At 47.1% G+C, this 19743-nt stretch overlaps 1 protein-coding gene across 9 annotated transcripts in view; it reads left to right on the top strand.

Annotated features, from left to right (window-relative positions):
* Positions 1 to 19743, top strand: part of LOC105467659 (EMAP like 1) — a 209636-nt gene that overhangs the window by 39402 nt on the left and 150491 nt on the right. For 2 of the 9 annotated variants that reach the window (XM_071099616.1, XM_071099615.1), the window contains exon 1: positions 17213 to 18613. The exons of 3 other annotated variants lie outside the window; for them this stretch is intronic. In XM_071099616.1, coding sequence (XP_070955717.1) covers positions 18547 to 18613 — 67 coding nt within the window. In that variant the 5' untranslated portion in view covers positions 17213 to 18546. Of the gene's footprint in view, positions 1 to 17210; positions 18614 to 19743 lie in introns of those variants that run through there. 4 more of the 9 variants (XM_071099623.1, XM_071099613.1, XM_071099625.1 and 1 more) reach the window with 4 other exon arrangements.

Here is a 19743-nt window from a genome sequence, read left to right as displayed (position 1 = left end):
GTACAGCAAGTGCTTCACTTCACAGGCAAGTAGGCTGAGGCACAGACGGACGTGACAGATCCCACGCTAGCAAGGTTGACCCGGCACCATGATGGCAGGCCCACGGGCTGGGCTTATTCCTCATGCCGGGCAACAGGGAACCCAGGGGCTTTTGATCTGGAGAGTGATTGTGTTAGAGTTGTGTTTTAGAGACTGGCCCAGCTGCCATGTGGAAGCTGCGTTTTCATGACTATGATATGTATTTGACTTCACATGATTTTTGCACCAATTTGAAAGGCGTGCCTAAGACATGCATACAACTTATTAGCTTCTTCTCTCCTTTGTGTAATGACAGTATTGGGAGAGCAATTCAAGGTCATTTCAAGGACCTTGAATAAAACATTTTGTAGATTCATCCAGGACCCATTATAAGAACATTAATAGTTTTGACACAAGAATAATATTTAGAGAAGGAGGATTTTCACAGCACAGTTTCATGATACAGTTTATGTTTATATTGTTCCAACTAAAACATGATTTTTCAAAACTAAGGCTATCTTTTAAGAATATTTTCCTGCTATTTTAAAACGGTGCAATAAAATGTCCTACAAGAAAAAATGAAATCTTAGCAGGTAACACAGCCATTCATAAATTAAATATATAGGAGAGATTCTCCTCAGAGCCCTTACAGATGAAGTTGAAAGGAAGCAATTCTATTTGTTATAAATGGAGGAAATATCAAAACCTGTGAAACTGGCCAGGCATGGGGCTCATGCCTATAATCCCAGCATTTTGGGAGGCCAATTTGGGTGGATCACCTGAGGGGTTGGGAGCTCAAGACCAGCCTGGCCAATATGGTGAAACCCCGCCTCTACTAAAAATACACAAAATTCCTGGCTAACTCGGTGAAACCCCGTCTCTACTAAAAATACAAAAAATTAGCCGGGCATGGTGGCGGGTGCCTGTAGTCCCAGCTACTTGGGAGGCTGAGGCAGGAGAATGGCGTGAACCCAGGAGGCTGAGCTTGCAGTGAGCCAAGATCGCACCATTGCACTCCAGCCTGGGCAACAGAGCGAGACTCCATCTCAAAAAAAAAAAAAAGAAAGAAAGAAAGAAAGAAAGAAACAGAGTATCTCTCACCCAGGCTGGAGTTCAGTGGTGTGATCTCTTCTCAAATGGCAATACGTTTCCCAAAAGTTTGTTCTTCAGCTACCTTTCCTACAGCCACATCGATTTCTCACCAGAGTGGCCAATATAAGAAGACATAGATTACATATTCATATATTGTGCAGAATTTTTTTCCTGATGAATTTGTCATAGGAACACTTTAAATCATGAGCTTCAACCACTGTTGTCCCAAGACCTCAACTGATTTCAAACATAGAACTGAGAGTTCTTCAGAAACTCAGCTACCACACAAAATAAAGCAAAAGGCAAATAGAACTTTAACCTCCTTTAAGTTTTTCTTATTAAAAGGAAAGGTCCTGTCTGAGCAGGAATTGAGATTTCCTCTTCAGCTGTCCCAGCAGCCAACCCACAGAAGAACACTCACAGCAAATGTTTGTAGAGTGAATGAATGAATGAATGAATGAACGAACTGAGAACAAATCAATAAATGGGAGCTCAAGAAGAAAGATTAAAATGTACATGATTTTAAGCTTAATTTAAATTTATCAGTTATAGTCTGCATGTACTTTAAAAAAAAATCGAACAGGCCGGGCGCAGTGGCTCACGCCTGTAATCCTAGCAATTTGGGAGACTGAGGCAGGTGGATCACGAGGTCAGGAGATCGAGACCATCCTGGCTAACACGGTGAAACCCCATCTCTACTAAAAATACTAAAAATTAGCCGGGCATAGTGGCAGGCGCCTGTAGTCCTAGCTACTGGGGAGGCTGAGGCAGGAGAGTGGCGTGAACCTGGGAGGCGGAGCTTGCAGTGAGCCGAGATCACACCACTGCACTCCAGCCTGGGTGACAGAGCGAGACTACGTCTCAAAAAAAAAAAAAGAAAAAAAAGAGGCTGGGCGCGGGGCTCACGCTTGTAATCCCAGCACTTTGGGAGACCAAGGTGAGTGGATCACGAGATCAGGGGTTCGAGACCAGCCTGACCAACATGGTGAAACCCTGTCTCTACTAAAAATACAAAAATTAGCCGGGCGTGTGGCGAGTGCCTGTAATCCTAGCTACTCAGGAGGCTGAGGCAGGAGAATTGCTTGAACCTGGGAGGTGGAGATTGCAGTGAGCTGAGATTGCACCACTGCACTCTAGCCTAGGCGACAGAGCAAAACTCCATCTCAGAAAAACAAAACAAAACAAAACAAAAAAACAAACAGTTCTATAAGGTTTAAGACAAAGAAGTTGCAGTTCCCTCCCCTCATTTCCCATGCCACCCCTAGTGTTCTTCCCTCCTCCAGGAAGCAGTTACCACTTCCAAATATGTTATCCTTGCCTTTCGGTATGGCTTTACCTTTCTTTCTTTTTTTTGTTTGTTTGTTTGAGAGGAGTCTTGCGCTGTCACCCAGGCTGCAGTGCAGTGGCACGATCCTGGCTCACTGCAACCTCTGCATCCCAGGTTCAAGCGATTCTCCTGCCTCGGCCTCCCTAGTAGCTGGAATTACAGCTGCCTGCCACCATGCCCAGTTTATTTTTGTATTTTTAGTAGAGACGGGGTTTCACCATGTTGACTAGGCTTGTCTCAAACTCCTGACATCAAGCAATCCGCCCGCCTCGGCCTCCAAAAATGCTGGGATTAGAAGCATAAGCCACCACGCCCGCTGCCTTTACCTTTCTTGAAATAACATGCATATACTGCTACTTCCTGATTGTCCAAGTCCAAGCATTTTTGTGGGGGGGTTTGTTTTGTTTTGCTTTTTGTTTTGAAACAGGCTCATGCTCTGTTGCCCAGGTTGAGGCTTGCTGCAGTGATCCTCTCCCTTCAGCCTCCTGAGCAGCTGAGACTATAGGCACACACCACCATGCCTGGCTAATTTTTGCCTTTTTATTTTATTTTATAGAGACAGGGTCTCACTATGTTGCCAAAGCTGGTCTTCAACTCCTGGGCTCAACTGCCTCAGCCTCATAAAGTGTTAGGATTACAGGCATGAGTCACCAATTTGAAAGGGACCAATTTAAAAAGGTCTGGGACAGGCATTTTTTAATCTGCTAATGTTCCGCCAGGAAGATGAAGATTTAGTTCTCACTCACATCGTTTACTCCATACTCACATGTGGATACATACCCTTCCTCTTCCTAATACAGTCACGTCAGAATTTTAAAATTTGGCCAGTATGTGTTTATATTACTATGACTATGAAACACTACTCAAAGTTAAGCCATATTGTATGATTGAATTTCCTTTCTTAGAATGTTTTTTTGTTTTTCCTGTAGTAAATTACTGTCTTCTATTTTCTATGTATCATTCACTAAGTTATCCCCAACTATTCTGCCTTATATGCAGATCTCTTTCTGACAGCTTCTAATTTCAGCTTCTTGATGGCATTTCTCCAGAGCCTCTGTTCTCCCACTGCAGTCTGGACTGGCTGCCTGTTAGCATGATTGTTACTGTCCATCCACTTCCTGGGAATTCCTTTTATTTCTCTCCTGTGTTGATTCCTTGTTTTCTGAATCCCATGTAATTTTTCTTGGCAACTCCCTCATTTTGGTGGAGCACATCCTGCAGTAGCTTCCTGAGAAAGGAGGCACAGAAGAGCTAAGTTTCTGAGATCTCGTGTGACTAGAAATGTCTTTATTCCACTTGCACACATGATTTGGTGGTGCATCTGGGTCTTTAATTACAGGTTAAAACAGTTTTTCCCTCAAAAATTTATTCTTTGCATTTATCTGTTGTTTTCTAGCTCATATCATTACTGTTTAGAAATCCAATGTCATTCTAATTCTTAATTCTTTGTCTGAGACTGTTGTTTCTCTCTGGAAGCTTTTTGAATGTTTTCCTATCCTCAATGTTCTAAAACATTTGGTGCATATAATATCTGATGGATATAACATTTGCTGGGTATAAATAACATTTAGTGGTGGTATTTTGTTTTGTTTTTCCTCCAATGTGCTGGGCACTCAGGCTCTTTCAATCTAGGAATTCATGTGTCATGTTTCTTTGTTTTGGAAAATTTTCTTGAATTGTTTCTTTGATGATTTCCCTTCCTCTATTTTCTTCATTTTTCTCTTCCTGAAACTTGTTATTCAGATGCTGAACTTCCCAATATGATATCCCATTTTTTTCTTCCTATATTCTGTGTAGCTTTGTCTTTTTTGTTCTATTTTTCTGGGAGATTTCTTCAACTCTATCAGTAGACATTGCTGTGGGGATTGTATTTCTATGGCCATATTTTTAATTTTCAAAGACGTTTTATCATCTAATTTTATAAATAGCATTCTTGTTTCGTGGATGCAATAACTTTGACCTATGAGGATATAAATAATAGTTTTATTTCCTTCTGTTCTCTGTGTTGTCTATTTCCTCATACCCCCTCATTCTACCGTTTTTTGTGACTTTTATATTTTCTCAAATGTTCAGATTCTTGGCTCTCCATTCAAATCTTAGAGGGGGAACATTCAAACACTACCTGCAAGCCCTGAGTCTACAGATGAGACCTGTCAACAGGCGAACTTCACTCTATTTCCCAACCTGCCCAACCTCTAGGTCTTTCCACAAGACTTCGTTATATTCCCTAAGAAAGGTCCTTCTACTCTCTTGCCTGGACAGCAGACCCCTGGCTGCCAATGTTCTGCAAGCTGAGGGTGGGAAGGAGCTGGGGTGAGGTATCATCGTTCAGCATCAGGCTATCATTTATTTGCCATCTTCAGGATGCTTCCCCTCCCCTCTGGTATGCCTTTGTGTAGAGAACCCCTTGGTTCACCTGTTTAACAGATTGAAACTCCAATCTTCACAGGGAGAGGAAGGAGAATGGGGAGGAATCTATCTGCTTCTGTCTTAGTCACCTTGGGCTGCCATAGCAAAATACCATAGACCATAGACTGGGTGGCTCAAACAATAGAAATGTATTCCTCAGTATTCCAGAGGCTTGAAGTCTAGTCAGGGTGCCAGCATGGTTGGTTCCTGGTGAGGGCTCTCTTCCTGGCTTGCAGACTTCCACCTTCTTGCTGTGTCCTCACATGGCAGAGAGAAAGCAAGAAATATATATCTCTCGCTCCCTTTTTATAAGGTCACCAATCCTAACAGATCAGGGCCTCACCCTTAAGACCTCATTTAACCTTAATTACTTCCTAAAGGACCCATCTCTAAATACAGTCACATTGGGGGTTAGGTTTTCAGTGTATGAATTTGGAAGGGAGCACAGTTCGATCCACAGCAGTTTCTTAAGCACACCCTCTTGTGCCCCTACTGTGAGAAGTACCTGGTCCTGCCCATTCCTAAGCCTTTGGGGGTTCTCTGTGGGGGAAGTAGGTTGCTCCTTGGCTGCCCACCCGTGCTGCCTTTGAGTTCAGCTTGTGTGGGGCAGATGAGACTGTATCTCCCCTTTTCCTATTTTCCAGTTTGAAGTGGTATGGAGGTTGTTTCTCTTCCATCCTCTCTGTCCTGTGGGTATGAGGAGCCGAGGCAAACTCAATACTCCAGGCACCACCTTTCCCTGGAAAGGCACTGATAGAGCTTCCTGTTAACAAGAATGCTTATGTTGCCAAGAAGTGGTCATGTGCTGCATCATGATGAGTGGGTCAGTGATGGACTGCACGTATAATGGTGGTCCCGTAAGGTTATGACACTGTATTTTTAGTATACCTTTTATTTGTTTAGAGATGTTTACATTCACAAATACTTACCATTGTATTATAGTTGCCTACGATATTCAGTACAGCAACCTGTCATGCAGGTTTGCAGCCTAGGAGCAATGGGCTGTACCATGTAGCCTAACTGTGTAGTGGGCTGTACCATCTAGGCTTGTGTAAGTGCACTCTACGATGCTCACACAACAATGAAATTGTGTAACAGCATAGTTCTTAGGACGTATCCCGTCGTTAAGCAACACCTGTGTTTGTAGAGTGAATGGTTGAAGCCTCACATTTCCTATGGCATTTCATCTACCTCATACTTTAACCTTCCTCTCCTGGGTGATGAAGCATCTCTCCTTCTTTCCAAGGACACCCGCCCCCGCCCCCGTATAGTGCTTGGGTCCAGCTCAGTCCTCTGGATGCCTGTTCCACTGGCTGCCTCCCTTCTCCTTGACTCGTCCCCAGCTTCTAATTCTTTCCTCCTCCCATCTAGCGTGCTTGGCTCTTCCCCTCCTGACACCACCCCTCAGGTGGGTTTCCCAGTGCCTTTCTCCTCCCCCACCACCTGTTTCCTAGCCAACTCTAGCCCTAAGGCCCTGCCGTTGCTCATGGGGGGTGCCTCCCATGCTGCATAGCATCCTCACTGCTAAGGCCATGCCCTCCCCCTGCACTCACTTCCTGATTCCCACACCACCCGCCACTCCTGCCCTCTAGACCCCAGATCCTCCCTTGGCTTCTTCTGCATCAGCGGTATGGTCTGGCAGGCCAGCTCCCCACCCCGCGGCTGGGAGGATGGCTGCCAGCCCAACCCAGGCTCACACTACCTCACCTGGAACAGGTCCCACTAGTTTGTCTTCATGCCTCATGTTCCCTGGCCCAGGTATGTACACTTCCCATCAGTCTTCCTGAAGCACAGTTCTAATTCTGTGGCTTCCAAGGGGCTCCCATTGCCCATAGACTAAGCCCAGCCCATTAGTGTGGAGTCCCAGGCTTGCTGCAATGGGGCCAGATGCCTTCAGTTTGAGCTCCCTGTCCCCTCTTTGACGTTAACAGAGCTGGGTGTCTCATCAGTTTCCAGACATACTGAGTATGCATTTCTAGCCTCTTTCCCGCCTCCTCTCCATACCTGTCATCTCCCAGATCCATTAAGGCTGGAGGTATGCTCCCCTGCTTTTGACTTCTGGACTCCTCAGTTCGCCACTGCCCCGGGGGTTCAGTAATTCCCATGTGTCTATTGGTCCCAAACCCAAGCAACAAACACTTTCCAAATATGCCTTGTGGGGCAAGCACAGCTAAACCTGGGTCTGTACCCACAGCAGGAGGCCTGCGGCCCCACCCTATCATAGGGAACTGTTATCCTACCTGTCCCCAGCCAGGGTGTCAGCTTGCATGCTTGGGTAGAATCTGCTCTTCCCCACTCCTTCCTTCCCCAAGCCCTCCACCCCCACCAGCTCTCTTATTGCATCTTCTGTTGAAGAGGTGGCTGCTCAAAGCAGAAAAGTGAGGGTTTGGGCTTGACAGGCCTGGATTTAAATCCCAGCTCTACCATTTACCAACATCGTGACCTCGGGCCAGGCCCCTGCCCCTCTGGTCCTAGGGAGTTTCCTTACATGCCAGGTGCAGGCAGCACCAGCTAGGCTTGCAGCAGGGACTGGAGCCAGCACCTGATGGTGACGGGGGGCCTGTGTGAGTGTAACCTGAAGCCTGTTTGCTCCCCTCTGGGCTGTGAGACCCTCGGGCATGGGATGGTGCATTGTTCCCCATTGTGTCTCCTGTTCCTGGCATAGCGGGGGCACTCAGTGTGGTGAAATGTGTGAGCCCAGGGTCAGTTCTCAGCAACTGTCTGTGATGAAGAACCGGTGACCAAGCCTGTAAGGGAGGTAGGGGAGCAACTTCTTATCGAGTTGACTTCCAGAAGGACGCTGAGGACCTTTGCCCGACTCTCTGGTGTAGCTGGAGTCCTGGGACCATGGCAAAAATACGTGCAAGAGTTCCTGCACCCTCCATTAATTAGGAAGAAGTGCAGCATCTCTAGAACATCAGGATGGAAAAGCTGGTGAAGGAGATGATGGGAGGGGACCAGGCAAGCCTCAGTAGTGGGCCTTTTCCTGAACGTTCCTGATACAAATCCAGGTTTCTGAACATTTCTTTTTATTTCTTGTAACTTTGATATTGTAAGGCAGCTTATGATAGCATTTGAAGCATAACCTGTATCAATCTAGATAATCTTCTTTCAATGCACACTATGGAAAGATTCTAAATCTTTATTAACTAGGATGGCCATACAATTTATCATCCAAACCAGAATACTTTCCTGAGTTAAAGGGGTAATTTTTTTTTTTTAGACAGAGTTGCTCTGTCACCCAGGCTGGAGTGCAGTGACGTGATCTTGGCTCACTGCAACCTCCACCTTTTGGGTTCAAGCGATTCTCCTGCTTCAGCCTCCTGAGTAGCTGGGACAACAGGTGTGTGCCTCCACGCCAGGCTAATATTTGTATTTTTAGTAAAGAAGCGGTTTCACCACGTTGGCAGGATGGTCTCGATCTCCTGACCTCGTGATCTGCCCTCCTCGGCCTCCCAAAGTGCTGGGATTATAGGCGTGAGCCACTGTGTCTGGCCTCAAAGGAGTACTATTAATGAGCACCCAGGACAAAGGCCTAAACCCGGCTGTCCCAGGCCCTCTGGGATGAGTGGTTGCTCTAGTATTAGCTTATTTGCTCTGTGGTTAGCCTGTGGCATGCCAGGAATTGCCATAAAACCTTATAGGCAACACGATGGAGTGAATGAACAAAATGCCCTGGAAATCCCATTGATTGGTGGAGATGCTACAGTTGGAAATTCATTTGTAATCTACTGTGGTGTCTGCACTATTGTATGAATTAGAGACAATTACAACATCAAGTTTCCTAAATGCAAGTACTTTTTCTTTTCTTCTTTTTTTTTTTTTTTTGAGACAGGATCTTGCTTTGTCGCCCAGGCTGGAGTGCAGTGGCATGATCACAGCTCACTGTAGCCTTGACCTCTCAGGCTCAAGCAATCTTCCCACCTTTCAGCCCTCTGAGTAGCTGGGACCACAGGCACATGCTACCATGCTTGGCTAATTTTCGTGTTTTGTATAGAGATAAGTTTTCAACATGTTACCCAGGCTGGTCTCAAACTCCTGGGTTCAAGGGACCTACCTGCCCACCTTGGCCTCCTCAGGTGCTGGGATAACAGGTGTAAGCCACTGTGCCTGGCCTGCAAGGACATTTTAAAAATAATTAGCCAAGCAAATATTGCTTTTAATTTCCCACTTCAGATACTTCAAAATATGTAAATTCTTTTGCTAGAGTCCAATCATTAGGAACACTTTTGGGTAAATAGCCTACTGGGTTTCTTAGATAACAGAGTTGTCCTATCCATTTGAACTATTAACAGATTATCTGTGGAAGGGTCTGAAGTTCATGATTCTGCAGTGTTGACATTGTGTAATAGGATAATGAAGCTGGAGAGGCCCTTGATAAGGCCGTCTTTATCACATAGTGCTGTTTCTCGGCCAGTGCCTCTCCCCCATCCCAGCCCATCCAGGCCCGATGACACAAGGGAAAACAAGGAGCTGGCTTTGACAGGCTGACAACGTCTCGCCTTCATAAGATAAGCTGTAGAAATGCATCCCTGTGCGAGGCTCCCAGCCAGGGAGCTCACAGACTGAGTGGAAAGACATTTCCAACAGCAGGAATCTCACAACCAAAGCCCCAGGGGCAGACAATTGTGGGGTGTTTGGGAAATGAAAAGCAGAGGGATTGACAGGGGCCAAGGAACCGGAAGAACTAGGGGAGCCATGAAGGACCCCGAAAGCCAGTCTGCATGGTTAGGACTTCACTCTGCAGGCTTTTTTTCTTTTTCTTTTCTTTTCTTTTTTTCAAATAGAGCTTCACTCTTGTTGCCCAGGCTAGAGTGCAATGAATGGCATGATCTCGGCTCACTGCAACCTCCACCTCCCAGGTTCAAGCAATTCTCCTGCCTCAGTCTCCCCAGTAGCTAGGATTACAAGCACATGCCACCATGACTGGTTAATTTTTTATTTTTAGTAAAGACGGGGTTTCACCATGTTGGCCAGGCTGGTCTCGAACTCATGACCTCAGGTGATCCACCTGCCTTGGCCTCCCAAAGTGCTGGGATTACAGGCGTGAACCACTGCGTCCAGCCTCCTTTTTCTCTAATAAGGAGAATAATCTTAACACTGGAAAGGATAAAAGAAACATCCCTGGGGAGAAATTGCCAAGAGCCTAAGAAAGGCAAGAGATGGCAAGAGACTGTTCGGTTACTGTGAATACATTCTCCAGGCCTCAGCAAGCCAGCTCTAATTTTGCCAGATGGGAGTCACAGAAAACTGGGAAGGGAAAAAAGGTCATAAGTTTCCAAAAAGCAGAAAAAGTTGGATTCTGGAAAATACAGATGATACATTTGATATTAATATTGGTTCTGAGCAAGAATTTTCACAGATCTTTGAAGAGCTAGTGTGTAAACACTTGGAAGGAAAAGTGGCGCCTGAGAGCCAAACCAACCTCGTTCCCTCTTTTTCTGTGTTACCAGACCAAATTTACAAAGCAATGGCGAAGCTCCTTCACAAAACCCTGTGGACAGTGAAGAACAAAATAGGCTGGGTGAACGAACGGTTGGGGTGATTTCATTTTTAGACAGGTATTTCCAAAGCACTGAGAAACAGATCAATAGAGATGTGGCTGGGCAGGCATCCAGTGCCATACACAGGACTCTGCACCCCTCCCGTACTGCTAACCTGGTGATCAATTATAAGGACGAAGGAGACATTGAAGGGTGCATTATGGCACATTCACTGCTATGACAATGCCAGATTTAAGAGTTTACAAGATTTTGGTTGGCTAAAATGATGGACAGAAGCCAACAAAATGGTATGTAACAAGGATAAAGATAAGTCTTGTCATTCAGTTTTTAAAATATTAATTAGCTCAGTACAGGATGGAGAAGATCCAATAGCAGTTCATTTTTAAAAGACTGATAGGTTTATAATTGACCGCAAGTTCAACATGGAGCCTACAGTCCACATCCTGGCTGCTCAAAAAAAAAAAAAAACACAAAAAACAAAACAACAACAACAACAAAAAATACACGCTTCAGTTGCATCAATAGAATTATAATATTCAAGTTACTAAAGGGAAATGCCACCCAAGTCGGAGTGCTCTGAGGTGACTGTATGCTGTTCTGAGTACCTGAATCTTCAGGATTCAGGATAAAAGGATCTGGTTGGGTGGGATGGACATCTCTCCAGACAAGGGGTCTAGAAACAATGTCACATGATAGACAGGGAAGAAATGGAGAATGTTACCCTGGAGAAGATGTGGGTTCTCTTCCAGGCATTTGAAAGCCTATCATGTGTAATGGGCAACCACTTTTGTCCACAGTTCATTTGTTCACTCAGCATTTACTCACTGCCAACTACGTTCAATCTTGTGTCAAGCATGACGGGCATTAGGGGCATATAATCTCCCAGGAGAGACAGACTTGTACACAAGTTCCCACAAGGCAAAGCAGATTGGCACAAGGGCAGATGTACTCATGACTGCAGAGGCCCTGCTGATGGCGCAGCTCCTAGCCTGGCAGGCAGGGGAGGTGGGCACTCAGGACTAGGGCACAGCACTGGCCAAGGTTCAAAGCCTTCAAGTGCACGGCACGTCTGAGAGTCGTGAAGTGGAGTTTTCGGAGAGCACAGTGCGGCAGGGGGGTGTTGAATGCCAAAGATGGCATTTGCAGCAGCAGCGCAGACAGACTTGAAGTTCATGCCAAGATGTTTGCACTTAATATGGTAGGCAGCAGAGAATGAGAGGATATCAGTTAGCGCCTCTTTGGGTAAGTTAACCCTGGAGTAATGAAGCAGGGCTGGGTAAACCAGGACACAGGCTACTGTTGCAACGTTCCAGAGGAGATAGAAGCCAGAACCAGGTCAGAGAGAGATGAAATTGACCAGACAAAAGTAGGATTGGTGAAGAATACTTTGGCAAGGGCAATTTAGGATGAAAATAAACAACAATCTTTTCAATAATTGGAGTGCTTCAGAACTGAAAGGGGCAGAGTGACCATTTGTCAGGGATGCTGTAGAAACGACAGCTGCATCAGCAAATGGGTTGGAGACCATAGAGTTGAATGTTCCCTTATGGTTGTCAGAATCAGTGATTACCTCTCATTTCATAGAGTAACAATTTTATCATGAGAAGCTAAATTTTATGTTTTAATATGAGTAGTGAATGGTGCCGCATCTGTGATCTGTGGAATAGCCAATTCTTGACTCTGAGATTCTTTTTTTTTTTTGTTTTTGAGACAGAGTCTTACTCTTGTTGCCCAGGCTGGATTGTGGTGGGCACGATCTTGGCTCACTGCAACCTCTACCTCCTGGGTTCAAGCGATTCTCCTGCCTCAGCCTCTTGAGTAGCTGGGATGACATCCTGTCATCCACCATGACACCATGCCACCACCACGCCTGTCTAATTTTTGTATTTTTAGTAGAGATGGGGTTTCACCATGTTGGCCAGGCTGGTCTCGAACTCCTGACCTCAGGTGATCTGCCTGGCTCAGCCTCCTAAAGTGCTGTGATTCCAGGTGTGAGCCACCACCCCCGGATTGACTCTGAGATTCTATACTAACTGTACTGATCTGCTCAGACTCCCTTAAGAATGTGCCACCAGCTGGAGGCTTGAAACAACAGGAATTAATTTTCTCACAGTTCTGGAGGTCAGAAGTCTAAAACCCAGGTGTGGGCAGGGCTGGATCCTTCTGTGGCCCCTCTCCTTGGCTTGCAGGTGGCTGCCTCCTCCCCATGTCTTCACTTTATCTTCCCTCTGTGTGCATCTCTGTCCAAATTTCTCCTTCTTATAAGGACACCAGTCATATTGGATTCGGGCCCAGCCTAATGCCCTCATTTTAACTTGATTACATCTGTAAAGGCCCCATCTTCAAGTAAGGTCACATTCTGAGGTCCTGGCGGTTAGGACTTGAACAGATTAATTTTTTGGAGGACACAATTAAGCCCATGACATTAACTGAAGGTCAACTTTTCTCTGCTCTTAGAGTAAAACCAGAAGCCCCTGACAGGCTCTCCAAGGTCCCATCCAAGCAGGCCTCCCGATCTCCTACCACAGCTTGCTTGACGTGGCCGCCCCTTGTTCTGCCCATGGCTGTTCTGGTAGCTTCTTTTCCTCTTTAGTCCAGTTCAGAGCCTCAGAAATAATTTGAAATCCTTCCACCTAGCTTTGTTCTTTGGTGCTTATAATTTGTATTTATACGTTTATCTGTACAATTATTATATGTCCAAATGTCTCTTAGATTGTGACCGTGACCAGGCCTGGCGTGGTGGCTCAAGCCTGTAATCCCAGCACTTTGGGAGGCTGAGACGGGTGGATCACAAGGTCAGGAGATCGAGACCATCCTGGCTAACACGGGGAAACCCCGTCTCTACTAAAAAATACAAAAAACTAGCCGGGCGAGGTGGCGGGCGCCTGTAGTCCCAGCTACTCGGGAGGCTGAGGCAGGAGAATGGCGTGAACCCGGGAGGCGGAGCTTGCAGTGAGCCGAGATCCGGCCACTGCACTCCAGCCTGGGCGACAGACCGAGACTCCGTCTCAAAAAAAAAAAAAAAGATTGTGACCGTGACCCACAACAAGAAATGCCTTGTATTATATATCGCAACTCAGCACACGTAGGTACCTTTTAAGTAAAGACCAATGTTTCCAGCACAAATACTCGTTCTTACTATGCTCAGTGCACTCCAAAATTGTCTATTCCATTTCATGTTAAAGACTGTGTTAGAATATACACAACAGCCAGGCATGGTGGTGTGTGTCTGTAGTTTCAGCTGCTTGGGAGGCTGAGGAGGGAGGATCCTTTGAGCCCAGGAGTTGGAGGCTCTAGTGTGCTCTGACTGCACTTGTGAATAGCCACTGCACTCCAGCCTGGGCAACATATGGAGACTATAAAATATCTCCCTAATATGTGTGTATATGTGTGTGTACACACATGACATAAAAGTCACCATTGTAACCATCTTTAAGTGCACAGTTATAAAGCATGAGGATATTCACATTTTTCTTCTACCAACATCACCATTCATCTGCAGAACTTTTTCATCATTCCAAACTGAAACTCTGTGCCCATTAAGCACTCACTTCCTATTCCTCCCTCTCCCCAGCCTTCACTTTCTGTCTCTGTGAATTTGAAAACCCTAAGCACTTCATGTAAGTGGAGTCCTAGAATATTTGTGCTTTTGGGGACTGGTTTATTTCACGCTGCATAGTGTCTTGATACATTCTGATAGCATGTATCACAATTCCCTTCCTTTTTAGGATGAAATAAGATTCCACTCTATGGATGGACCACATTTTGTTTAACCATTCATCCATCAGTACTCAGGTTGCTCCCACCTCTTGGCTATTGTGAATAATGCTGCTATGAACATGGGTGTACAAATACCTGTCCAAGTCCCTGCTTTCAACTCTTCTGAGTATCCAGAAGTGGAATTTGCTATTTCTTTCTTTTTATTTTTTTTGAGACAGCATCTTGCTCCATTATCCAGGATAGAGTGCAGTGGCATGATCTCGGCTCATTGCAACCTCCACCTCTTGGGTTCAAGTGACTCTCATGCCTCAGCCTCCTGAGTAGCTGGGACTACAAGTGCCCACCACCATGCCTGTCTAATTTTTGTATTTTTAGTAGAGATGGGGTTTCACCATGTTGGCCAGCTGGTTTCGAACTCCTGACCTCAGGTGATCCATCCGCCTCAGCTTCCCAAAGTGCTGGAATTACAGGCATAAGCCATCATGCCTGGCCTCTATTTCATTTGGAAACTTGCCAATTATGACTCTTTAATTGACTTCATGGCCACCTGCAGTTTGGAAGGCACTGTGTTCTATGTGCTACATTCCCAGCCCCAAGCATAGGGCCTGGCACTGTGTAACTATTTTTGGAAGAGTGTTGGATTAAACAATAGATGCACAAGGCTGCACATTTCTGGGTGATTTTTAAAAATTGCCTTTCTATGAATAAAGGCTACAGAGCTTTCACTTTCCTTTCTCTTTTTCACACGTTGTACAAATGCTGCTATTAATTCCACTGAACATTGTGGTTATATTGTCCTAGAGAGTATACATCATTTATTACAATGACAACATTTTTGCAGCTCAGGCTATAAATTAACTCACAATGACGTGGAATATCAGTCTGTTAAAATGTTTAGGCAAAAACATCACACATTATTAGTTTTCAGAGATTTTTCTTGAACTTCCCCCACAGATCTTTTTAAATGCTGTGTAGATTATACCTAATTGACTTAACATGCATATCATTGCAATTATTCTAAATTTAGCTTTTTTTTAGAGTAAGATTTTACCATTGTGGGAAAAACATAGCTGTTTAATACTCTAGGTTAAGAGAGTAATGACGATCTTTATCATGTCAAAAGAAAGTGGACTGAGTTCTTAATTGTCTTATTTGTAACTTTAGTGGAAATAATATCTTCTAAGAAAATCTCCAGCTCAATTTGGCAGCTGAAGTTTTAAATATATGTCTCCTTTCCCATGTCTAAATTGTGACCACCAAATATTACAACATTAAATATAAGTAATGCTAACATTCTTTTTTTCTTTTTGAGATGGGGTCTCATTCTGTTGCCCAGGCTGGAGTTGAGCTTTGCCCCAGCTGCGCTGTATGGAGGGCAGTGGTGCAATCACAGCTCACCGCAGCCTCAACCTCCTGGGCCCAAGTGATCCTCTCACCTCAGCCTCCCAAATAACTAGGACTACAGGCACACACCACCACATTTGGCTTTAAAGAAAACCATCTTCTAATTATTCATGATTACTACTTCCTTTTCAAATTCAGAAATGCCAATCATCCAACATATCCTGAAGTATAAAACTGCAAGGTGGAGTAGAGAGAGCATGAACACTGGAGTAGACAGAGGAAAGATGGGAAATGAGGACGATGAAATGGGCATCTGGGTGTTAAGTTTCACCCTTTGAAAGCCCCTTTTCCATAGCACCTACCTCTCACCTTAGAGAGGCAGAGTACCCACCTGTGCCATGCGGGGGCAAGGGGACACTTTACCTGGCCCTCTGCCAACTATCTTTGGTCCCTCCCATTTCCTTTCCCTGCCAAAGTTTTCTTTTTTTCTTTTTCTTTCTTTTTTTATTTTTTTTATTTTTGGTGACAGGGTCTTACTCTGTCATCTAGGCTGGAGTGCAGCGGAATGATCTTGGCTCACTGCAATCTCTACCTCCTGAGCTCAGGTGATTCTCCCACCTCAACTTCCCAAATAGCTGGGACTATAGGTGCACACCACCATGTCCGGCTAATTTTTTGTAGAGACGGGGTTTCTCATGTTGCCCAGGCTGGTCTTGAACCCCTGAACTCAGGCAATCCGCCCACCTCGGCCTCCCAAAATGCTAGAATTATAGGCATAAGCCCAGGGCTCAGCCTCCCTGCCAAAGTGTTCTAACATGCATGTACATGCCCTCTCCCTTTGATATCCACCAACCTATTGCATCGCCAGGGCGCTCCAGGTCCCCTGGGAACCCTCTGCCACCAGACAGGAGAGCTTTACCCCAGCCTCATCCTCCTTTACCCTTCCTGCAGAGAACTCTATGCAAATGCCCACTGGAAGCTCTCTGTGCTCTTAGCTTAGAGAGACAATGTCCTCTGCTGATTCTCCTGCCTCTAACCGTTGTTCCTTCGGAATGTCCTTCTCTCTCCTTTGTTGAGGCTATGCCCCAGCCCCTGTCCGATTTTCCTTTCTCTTCTTTAGAGACTTCAGTTATAATCCCTTTGCTGACAACTCCCAAATCTCAATTCTTTCTCTCTAGTTGCTACAGGGCACTTCTAATTGGAGGCTGTGCTGTCCTCGCTTGACCTTCCTGTCTTTCCAGCTGTATGCTCCTATAGCAACTTCCCTCTGGCCCGCCCTTGGTGCCTCATTTCTGGAGCACTGCAGACATCCTGGGCTGTTCCAGCCACAGGCCGCGGCCCCTGCAGCCCAGTCAGCAGGCAGACCCAGCTCCCTAACACAGCTCTCATCAGTGGCCTGCCTGCATGAACCCTCCAAGCATCCCTCCATCTCCCAGCAGGTCTGGTTCAGGCTCCTCTGCAGCTCTTGGGGCCTCTCTTACCTGGCCCCTTGCCCTCAGTCCAGTCTTATTTCCCACTTGTCTGCACAATGTCTGCAGGCACCTTTCCTTCTTTCCTCACTAGCACTGTCCTGCCCACTGTCCTCCATCCACCAAGTCACAGTCAAACCCGCAGCACCTGCGGCCCTTCAGCCTCCACCCACAATGCATCTTCCCAATTAACAATCCTGCCAGGACAGGGATAAGGTCTTAAACTTCTCCCTCTGCCTACAGCGTGTAGCACCAGTCTTTACTAACCCATGTGCTAACCGTGCCGCACACAGAATGACAAAGTTCTGTCCCTCACCTGCCACCTACTGATGTCCAAGCCGGGCTTCTGGAAGGACAGGCCTCTGAGCCCAAGTGAGGCCTACGAGTTTTCCTAATTCTAACTTATTCAGTTCTTATTTCACCCACTGTATTCAACCTGCACAAGTTAGTACCTACAATTTCAGATTTTTGGCATGGAACTGAATTATGACTATGATGCAACAGGAAGTGTAAACGTTCTGCAGTCTCTTTGGGACCAAGCCCATTCTTGGGTTAGATCATCCATTTTATGTATTCTAATTTCTTGCTTCCCTGCTTGTTATTTGGCGCGTCTTTACTTACTTCACTCCATGGGAATAAAATGCGAACCATTAACAGCATTTTTATGTATATGGGCTGGAAAAGTTACAAACTCACGGATCTGTGTGTTTCTCCTACTGCGCTATTTTCTCCTAACTCTTGGTCTCTTTCTGATGTAGAATAAATACTGATTTCCTTAGTCCTGTAGCAAGTTAACAAGCCTGTAATGTGACAGATCTGTATCCCAGTGGCTGATCGTAGGGAAACCACAGAGCGATGTTTTAGCTGCGTCCAGTCCTCAACACTGCGGACTTCCAGCCTGGTGCCAGGATGGCCTCTCTGTCCCAGTGTGAGCGAAGGTTCGAGCGGACTTGCCAGTCCCGTGCTAATTCTCACTGAGGCAGGGCCTTGCTGCGGCGGAAAAACGTGTGGACAGAAGGGCACGCCGGCAGGATGTGGCCCACAGTGAGCCGCGGAGTAGAAACGGCCGAAATGCGCGGGCGCGTTGTCCATGTTTGGTCGTGGAGCTGCCCGCGAGCGCGGGAACAGTGCATCAGGAGCGGGTGGGCTTGGGCGTCCGCGGCAGAGGTTACCTCGGGCCCCCGCACGCCCGCTCTCTCCTGGCCTGGGTCTTTGTCCCCCCGCCCCCACAAGGACCGCCGCCGCGCCCCTCAGCCCTTGGGCCCCCGTGCGCGGAGGCGGGGCCTGGCAAAGCGGACGGCGGGCGGCAGAGGCGGCCCTGCAGCACCCAGGCCGCCCGGGCAGCGCTCCCCGCTGGGGAAGAGGCCGCAGGCGCCGGAGGCTCGGCCCGGCCCCGCCCCGCCACGTCCCCCTCCCGGCCCGGGCCCCGCAGCCGCCGAGGCCGCCCCCTCGCGGGCGGAGCGGGCTCTGGGCTAGCGCGGCTGCGGCGGCGGCGGCGGCTGCGGCGGCGGGCCCGGGGTTGCCATGGTAACCGGCAGCAGCAGCCGCCACAGCAGGGCCGGCCCCAGCGCCAGCGCCGGTCGCGGTCGGGCTCGACTCAGTGTGTGGTGAGCGGCGGCGGCGCGGCCGGGCCGGGGAGCGGGCGCGGCCCGGCGGCCTCAGCATGGAGGACGGCTTCTCCAGCTACAGCAGCCTGTACGACACGTCCTCGCTGCTCCAGTTCTGCAACGGTGAGGGGCGGCCGCGCGGGGCCGGGGCGGCGGGCGGCGGGCGGCGGCGACGGCGACGGCGGCGACCAAGCCGAGGGGCCGAGGCCCGGCGGCCGCGGGCGAGGCCGCGCAAAGTTGTTACGGAGGGGCGCGCGGTCCCCGTTCCCGCCGCCGGCGCATTGTGCTGGAGCCGCGGGGCCGCGCCTCGCTCCGGGCCGTCCCGGGCTCCCCGCCGCCGGCCCGGCTCCCGGCACTGGTGCGCGGACCCCGCCGGCTACAACACCCGCGGAGCGCGCCCGGGCGGAGGCGCGTGGGGCACAGGGCGGCGGGGAGGCCCGGGAAGCATCCGCGTTCCGGGGAACGTGTTGCTTTTTTGCTTCCCAACTCACATCTGTTTGGAAATGACTGGATGAAGAACTCAGGAAACAAATCCTTTAATAACAAAACCCTCCTGCGAGGCTGCACGCAGTGTTTGGACCCCCAGAACCCATTCAGGTCTACTTTAATGAAATCATCACAATTTAATACAATCTAGAGCTTTTTAAATGGAAAGCCAAAGTGGACCTGGCCTCAGTGTTGCTTCTTATTTTGTTTATGGGATGATGATTATTTTTTTCTTTTCTTTTTGTTTTGCAATTTTACAGGAAGGAAACATTCATATCCACCAATATGGCATCTTTTTAAAAATATGAAATCCTACATGCTTGAAAGATTTCAGTCTCATTGGCAGAGTTGAAAAAGATTTTCACAGCACACTGAATATTTTATCAGAACATGATGTGTGATAATTCACGCACAAAAGTTAACCACACTTTTTTTTTTTACATGTTGGGTTTATTGCTCCGTCAAAGGGCCCTAAAAGTTTGTTAATGGGGAAAAAATGTGTATTTGATAGAATTTGCTTAAGTGCAGTCGGAATAATTTTGAATTCTAGACCCTTTGACAACTGGAGCAATTTATTTTGCTATTGTATTGTGATTTAGGGAAAGTTTTCTTGTTATTCGACACCTGTTTGTCACTGTAGCAGTAAAGAGTGGAGAGTGTGTTGATTGATCCTCTGTAGTGGTATTTTTATCGCTGGTGAAATTTATCATCTTGTTCATGTTAGAATGTATACTCTGATAGCTTTTGCAGCTTATACTTTACATCTG

Source organism: Macaca nemestrina, chromosome 7 (assembly GCF_043159975.1).
Source record: "Macaca nemestrina isolate mMacNem1 chromosome 7, mMacNem.hap1, whole genome shotgun sequence".
Lineage (NCBI taxonomy): Eukaryota > Metazoa > Chordata > Mammalia > Primates > Cercopithecidae > Macaca > Macaca nemestrina.
This window is presented reverse-complemented; position numbering and strand designations above follow the sequence as displayed.